At 47.8% G+C, this 8,032-nt stretch overlaps 1 protein-coding gene across 1 annotated transcript in view; it reads left to right on the top strand.

The window, feature by feature from the left end:
- The first annotated feature begins 397 nt into the window (after positions 1-397).
- Positions 398-8,032, top strand: part of EFR3B (EFR3 homolog B) — a 46,742-nt gene continuing 39,107 nt past the window's right edge. The window contains exons 1-2 of the mRNA XM_065890995.1: positions 398-475; positions 1,498-1,625. Of these exons, the coding sequence (XP_065747067.1) occupies positions 1,519-1,625 (107 nt within the window). The 5' untranslated portion in view covers positions 398-475; positions 1,498-1,518. The remainder of the gene's footprint in view (positions 476-1,497; positions 1,626-8,032) is intronic.

Raw genomic sequence — 8,032 nt, 5'->3', positions numbered from 1 at the left:
GAGTGTGTGTGGGAGTGTGAGTGTGTAGGTATGGGGAGAGTGTGAGAGTGGGGGGGTGTGGTGTGAGTGGGTGTGTGAGTGTGGGTGTGGGGGTGAGTGTGTGCGTGGGTGTACACACGTGTGCACACGTGTGTGTTCTATGGCCTGGCTTCCTGAACAGGTGCTGGTCTGCTGGCACCTATGCCTGATTTCCAAGCAAGGACACCCAGCGGAAAAGGCAGACGTCTTGGAGTGGGACTGGGGCTGGGGAAGCAGTGGGAAGGACCGAGGCCCTGGCGCTCTAAGGGAGGGACCCTTCTGTTTCCAGCCTGGGTCTGGTTTCTCACAAACGGCCCAACCTGGTCCTCTCGGCCTAACCAGGAGGCTTAGCTCCCCGGTGTTTCTTGTTGCCCTTGCAGGTGTATGTGGCTGCTGCGGTGCCCTGCGCCCCAGGTACAAAAGGCTGGTGGACAACATCTTCCCTGAGGATCCCGAGGTGGGTCTCGTCTCCTGCCGCCAGCATGCCTCTCACCACCTTACCCCATCCAGGGCCCTGGGGGCTGCTGCGAGGGAGGGCAGGTCCCGGGACTCACTCAGACACACCAAAACCTCGGCCACGGCCCCATCGGTGACCAGAGGCAGCTGGGAGCCTGAAGAATGAGGAGCTTTGGACTGTTCTGCAGGCAGGATCCGTAGAGGGCTCTGGGAGTGTGTCTCGGTGTGCTCGGTGCTTCTGGCCACTGCTCAGCATTCTCTTCACTCATGTCTCTCTGGGTGATAGTTCCTTGAGCCGCTAACTCAGAATGGTACTATTTCGCTGTTGTCAGGTGTGAGCATTTCCCTTCTTGGGTTTTGGCTCTGGAGCTCGTGTCCTCTCCACACTCCCTCTGGTATCTGCCAGGTGTCAAGTGGGCACAGGGGACACCTGGCTTCTTGGTTTCCAAGCTGCCACTCTACGGTCAGGCTTCATTATGGGTTATGTGGTTTCGGAAAGGGTCTGATGTACTTGACTTCTTCTCTGGAAATCAATGACCTCTTCCTGATAGGCAGTGGAGGGTCACATTTCCAACATCCTCTGGACAATTCCCTGAAAGCTGCAGAGCTGCCTTCTTCCTGTTTACTTCTCGATGTTGGATATCCAATATGTTTTAATCCTGCATTGCTTTCATTGAAGACTTGTCATCCATTCATATACACACATATACACGCACACACATATATACCTTCATGTACATACACATATGTAAATACATATAGTGTACACATGCACACACATATGTACATTTATATCACTGACTATTTTGGCTTATAGCTAGCACACTTTGGGTGAAGTTGTGAGTTCCTGGAGAGCAGGGTCTATGTTTTAATCATCTCTAGATCCCCAAAACCCACATGTGTGTGTCGCATACATTATAGGCACTCTGGTAAGTGTTGATTAAGTTGAATGACCATTTACCTTTAGACTTGAAGTCTTCTAGCCATCGCATGGCCACAGTGAGGATGATCTGTCTTTTACAGGATGGCCTGGTGAAGACCAACATGGAGAAGCTGACCTTCTACGCCCTGTCAGCTCCAGAAAAGCTCGATCGCATTGGCGCCTACCTCTCTGAGAGGCTCATCCGTGATGTGGGTCGTCATCGATATGGGTAAGTAGTATGGGAGGGTGGAGAGAGATTTGCAGAAATTATATATTTTCAGGGCAAAACGTAGGGTCCTTTTATTTATTTATTTATGGCTGCACTGGGTCTTCGTTGCTGTGCACGGGCTTTCTCTAGTTGCTGCGAGCAGGGGCTACTCTTCGTTGCGGTGCGTGAGCTTCTCATTGTGATGGCTTCTCTTGTTTCGGAACGCAGGCTCTAGGTGCACGGGCTTCAGTAGTTGTGGCACGGGGGCTCAGTAGTTGAGGCTTGCGGGCTCTAGAGCGCAGGCTCAGTAGTTGTGGCGCACGGGCTTAGTTGCTCTGCGGCACGTGGGGTCTTCCCGGATCAGGGACGGAACCTGTGTCTCCTGCATTGGGAGGCGGGTTCTTAACCACTGCGCCACCAGGGAAGTCCCAGGGTCCTTTTAAGAAATGTCAATAGACTGGATTGTTGAACAGCCTGAGAAAATGGGGACTGGGAGTGAGGAGTGGGTTCCCTGTGCTTTTCCAAAGGTAAAATGTGATGCTCTTGCCAAGATTTGGGAAGAAGGGGCTGTTGGCTTCCTAGGAGCACCTCTGTTAGCCTCCATTTACCCCCGTGTGTCTATCCAGAAGCCCTCACACACCATTGAACCCAGAATGTGCCGTTACTCTCACCAAACCCAGCCTGCCTCATTCAGCTTACTCTCTTAAAAAGCAAGGAGGGACTTCTCTGGTGGTCCAGTGGTTAAGACGCCACCCTACCACGGCAGGGGGCACAGATTCCATCCCTGGTGGGGGAACTAGTAGTTGTGGCATGTGGGCTCAGTAGTTGTGGCTCGCAAGCTCTAGAGTGCAGGCTCGTTGTGGCGCATGGGCTTGTGGCGCACGGGCTTAGTTGCTCCACTAGATGTGGGACCTTCCCAGACCAGGGCTCAAACCCGTGTCGCCTGCATTGGCAGGCGGATTCTTAACCACTGTGCCACCAGGGAAGTCCCTGATCAATAGATTAAACAGCCAAATAGGTAGATTGAAATACTAAGCTACCACCTTCACTTATCAAATTGGTTTTTTTTTTAAAGTATATATAATTTCCAGTGTTAACCCAGGGATGGCAAAATGAGAGGCGTTTTCATACTTTTCTAGAATGAGTACAAATTGGTTGAAGCTTTCTAGAAAGTAATTTTGAAATATATGTCAAGAGCTTCAAAACCACTTATGCCCTTTGATCCAGTAATTCCATTTCTATTCATCTGTCCCACCATATCAATCTTATATATAATCTAACTTTACACACAGAGATGCTCGTTATGGTAATTTTTATAATACTGAAAAGATGGAAGTAACTTAAATGCCCAACTAAAGGAGAATAGTAAATTATGGTGTTTATCGCTTCAGGAAACGTTACCTAGTCAATAAAAATGGTGTTTATAAACATACTTTCCATATAATATGGAAAATGCCATAAGTAAATGAAAAATAGAATACATACTTATATACACAGTATTTAAATCAAGTTAAAAACAATAACAAATCTCAATGCCTGGAAAATACAGTAAAAATAAATATGCCAAAATATTGAGTACTCTTAATATTTTGTGAACAATGTGGCTGGGGTTTTTGGTTTCTATCTACATTTTTGTGTTTCCTAAATATTCTCTATTGAGCATGTATTACTTCCTGAAATGAAAAAAGTCAATGGCAGGACATACCGTGTTTGTTATGCTACCATCATGCCACAATCTGGAGTGGGGCTGGATGTAAAGAGAGCTCTAAGATGTCCCTGGTGGCATGGCTGTTGGAGCAAAGGGAAGGGTAGATCTAGGGCAGTTGTTCCTAAGTCCCATTGGTTCTGTTCTCTATGAAGCCTTTTATGTCCATCCTCTACTTTCCTCTGCTCCTACCTTTCTCCTGATGCAGGCTCCGGATTATGGCAGTGGCCTTGAAAATTGTCTCCCCCCTTCCCATCTTTCCTGTACTGGCCCTTCCAGATCAACACTGTGATCTTCAAAACACAGACCAAGCTATACTTTCCTGGCTTCTTTAGTGTACGATCTAAGGTCTCGGCTTGATTTCTGGGCTCCTCCATTACCTGCCCCCAACTTGCCTTTCACCCATCCGCACCTGCCACAGCTGCTCTAAACCCATTCCAGATGGACTAGCTGACGATCCCCCCCTGGCTTTCTGGCCTCTGAGCCTTTGCAGTGATCTCTCCCCTGGACGCTCTTTCCCACCCTACGACCATCCATCAGCCCCATCACCCTCCAAGGTCCCTTCCTCCTGGTGAGGAAGGTGGAGTGAGAACCAGAGTGTAAAGATCTGCATTGTGCTGACAGTGTGTAGAGGTCCACACCTCCACGGGACCCACCAGCCACGCTTACATCAAGCTATCCCCGGTATAAAAGCAAGACCGGAAACAATTCATTTCTATGGTCCCTTTCTATAATAAAATTAGGTTACACGCTCAGTAAAAAGGGCATGGATATAACGAACGTGCTGATTATATAAATCGCCTTGACATATTATAAAGCAGGCTCAAGCAGGTAAAAATGACTTTATCCTAGACTGAACCTGAAACTAATATGCAAGCGATACCATTAAACATTTAATACTAATTTTTCCTGCCCTCTCTGCAGTGATGGTTCTCTGAGTAAAAATGTCCTGTAGCCAGCAGAGCCACTCAGAAACATTCCACTGCCCTTAGAACTGCAACTCAAAATTGGTATCGTTCTGTTAAAAATAGCCATTGCAGCATCTAAGTATTTAAAGCCTTGACGGCCTCTCTGGGGGCTCTAATCATAAACATTTGGAGAAGAAAAATCTGTTAGATCTGTACTCCTGTTCTCTCTCCTCTCCCTCCCTGTCTTTCCTTACCCAATGCCACATTCATCATCATTGTCCTAATCCCTGGTGGCAGGTTTGGAAGAGTGAAATATTTACCTGCAGACAGTCTGAGGAGCTGTCTCCCTACCACCACGCAGGTGTCTGTGTTTATGGTTTGACCACGTGGACGTGAACCTTGGGTGTTGGACCCAGTGGCAGATCCACCCTCCTCTGCTCGTATGTGTTTAGCATCAAGGGTGATAACCAAACGTGGGCGGAGAGAGGATAAGATACAAATTTCAAGGTATTGCTACTCAGTGTGCGCCGTGATGGGCAGTGATGCAGAGCAGCAAAAAGTGAGAATTCTTCATATTTTTCTCCTTCCAGTTCAGCCCAACTGCTAGAACACCCCTAGAAACTGGAGAGCAAGGGAGCTAACGGCAGTGCTGGGTGAGATTCAGGGTCAGCTGACAATGACCGTGGAGCAATGACCACGTTCAGAAGGCCACATTAGAATCTGTCAGGTTCCCCAGTGCCTGGAGGATGGAGACGCCCATGCCAAAGAGGGGTGGGCTACTCCCTGAGGAGCCTGACCCTGGAGCTGCGCTGGTGGGGCTCCCGAGAGATACACTGTCCCCAGAAGGACCCTGAACCTGGTTGGAGGACGGAGCTGACCCTTCAGACAGAGATGTCACAGATTCCTACTAGATGACGAGTTGATCCTTCCCTCCCTTGGCTGAGGTCAACCCCTACTTCTGGCTGCTAAAACCCAGAAGTTTCTGTCCAGCAGTGGAGACATGACTAAATACATTCAGACTGCCCAGAATAAGAGGTTCTTCGTCAAGGTTCTTTGAGTGATTCTTGGGCAATGACTGGCCCTGCTAAAGCCGCCCCCTCTCTCTGCGTGCTGGTTCCCATCTCTGACCCTAGGTCTGCTTTCCTCTGCAACTAAGTCTGGTTCTCAGACTTTGACTGCCGGTTCCTCCTTTCCTGGAGGCTCCTAAGCCCACTCCTGACTGAGTGAAAGGTGTTCAAGCAGAAGCAGCTGCCTGTTCTGGAATTCAATTCAAGGTATTTCCTGCCTCACTCCTAAGCACCAGGCCCCCCCCACCCCTGTGTATTTTCCTCACTTGTTATAACTCACCTTCTGCTTTGGTTGGCCCATGACTCTGAGTTCCTGTTGTTATAACCTGCTAAGTAGCCTCTCCTGACCTCACTTGCTGCCTGTGAACCCCAGTCCATCCCAGATTCCCTGAGTTCTGCCTTCTTCACCTACTGGGAAGCCCTACTAGTGGATCCAAGATCCCTGGTCATCACCTGCTGCTGTGGTCCATGCCCTACTCTTGCCTCTCCCTTGGGCCCCTGTGGTGGGCTAGTTCTCACCAGCTCCTTTCTTCCCTATCCTGTTCCAACTACCCAGTCAGGCCAGTTTCTCAGACCTATTACTACACTGGACTCCTTTCAGGATACCAAGCCCAGAGCAGACCTCTGCTGAAACTAACCTGTTTGGCCCCAGTCCTGTTGAGTGGACGTTACCCTGAGAAGCCCGTGCTCTTTGAAAGTATAGACTTAATGGATGAGATGTACCCAGGAAGGTTGTAAGATAGGACCGATGCAGCGAGCAGGGGGTTCCAAAGCCCATTGACTTCGAATCTTCTGAGATACTTTGAAAAGTTCAAGTTCGCAATTATAATCCTTCCATCCTTAGTGTTGGGATCAAAGATGGGGATTGAAGGAGTGTGTATTCAGAGAACTAGGCCTTAAACTTTTTTACTTTTCTGTTTCACTTCTACCATCATTTTCACTTTCCATCAAAATTTCCTCTCTTGGTCAGTAGCCAATTTTTTTTTTTTTTCTGGCTAGCAAAGGATGGTTTTCCTTATCAGGATTTTCTGGGAATATTTTTACAGGAAAGGGAAAAGCAGCAATCTAAGCTCTGGGGTTTGGGAGGCCTTCTGGTTTCTTCTCTTGCCAAACCCCACCCCGCCCCTTCCTTTCCCTCATTTAAACTCTATAAAATAATGGTGAAAGCCTTCATGCAGAAGGATGCTGGGATGATTCATAGAAGAAGAGAATTCCATGCTGCCTGCTCCCATTTCCCATCCGCCATGTTTGGTTGCCAGAATGTGTCCAGGTTTCTCCGCGGGGAAAACCTGTGCCTTTGGAAGGGCCCCGGCCCAGGCTGCTTCCCCAACCCTGCAGGAATCAGTCTGCTTCACGGCCTATACAGTGGACCCGGAACATGCCAGGCCTGGGTCTGCAAGGCACGACAGGTATCCTGAACTGTGGCTGTGACATCCTGTGAAGGGCAAGGCTATCGAGGACTGGCGGGCCCTCCAGAGCACGAGAAAACGTGGCTCCAGTTCACCAAACGAGCCCAAACACCCAATGCTGCCTTTGTATTTGAAAGACATTCTGTAGATAAGAGCATGACCAGATCCATTTGTGAATGTGCCCAGAGACAGCTATTTAATGATATTTAATAATATTAAACAATAATAATAGCTGACTCAGTTCATATAAATAAAAGAAATAAACATTTTACAAAAGTGAGAAGGAAAATTTCAGCGTAGAGGGGCTGTTTTACTTACGGTTGTTTGGTAAAGAAGTTAGGGCAAGGGTACTGAAGAAATGGTGACTGATGTCTTTAAAAAAGGACATTTAGAAAACGTCATGACTGCTGTTACTTTCATACACATGGATTTGCAAAGCTGGCTTATGTGTGAGGCAGTTCAGATGCACAATGTCTGAAACTGAGTGGCTGCCACGAGAGCTTTGTGGAGCTTTGTGTTGTGGTTTTGTAGTATCTTCAGAAATCATCCTATAGTCATGCTTCCTGTGCATTCTTTTTATTTAACCAAACTCTGTTTTAAAACAAAGACTAGCTAATCAAGAGTTTTGTACTATCTGCCTAACCTTCAAAGAGATATGATTTGGATCAAAACATAAAGAAAAAAATCTTTTAATTCATCCCCTATTATATACACGGCATATAAACCTGACACTAGGCAGCTTCTTTTTTTTTTTTTTTTTTGGCTGCTTCGGGTCTTAGTTGTGGCACACGGGATCTTCATTGTGGCACACTGGGTCTTTTGTTGTGGCACGTGGGCTCAGTAGTTGCAGCGTGAGGGCTTAGTTGCCTGCAGTACATGGGATCTTAGTTCCCCGACCAGAGATCAAACCAGTGTGCCCTGCATTGGAAGGCGGATTCTTAACCACTGGACCACCAGGGAAGTCCCTCCAGGCCGCTTCTTAAAGAGAGGCCTTCTGCTACTTGCTTTGACTTAGAGGTATCAGCCTGACTCCTTAGCACCCAGGTACCTTTGGAGTTCTCTTCTCACTCTACCTTGCCTGCATTTTGTTTGTATCAGGAAGTACTTCCTGTGTTCCACATGGCTCTATGAGTAGAGGGGTCACCACCCTGTAATGGGCACATGGCCACACTCCGAGTACATGGAGTCTGCCTGATCTCCCCTCTTGCAGGATGGAGTCATGTTCAGCCCTTACTTCTCTTTCCTGTGAGGGCAGTCACTTGAGTTGCTTTGGATCGCTCAAGATTCACTTTTATTTGTGCCCTCAGGTTTCTAAAGCACTCCTAAACCTGATTATCAG

This window comes from Phocoena phocoena, chromosome 14 (assembly GCF_963924675.1).
Source record: "Phocoena phocoena chromosome 14, mPhoPho1.1, whole genome shotgun sequence".
In the NCBI taxonomy this organism is placed as follows: domain Eukaryota; kingdom Metazoa; phylum Chordata; class Mammalia; order Artiodactyla; family Phocoenidae; genus Phocoena; species Phocoena phocoena.
Note: the sequence above shows the minus strand (reverse complement) of the source record. Positions and strands in the feature narration are given on the sequence as shown.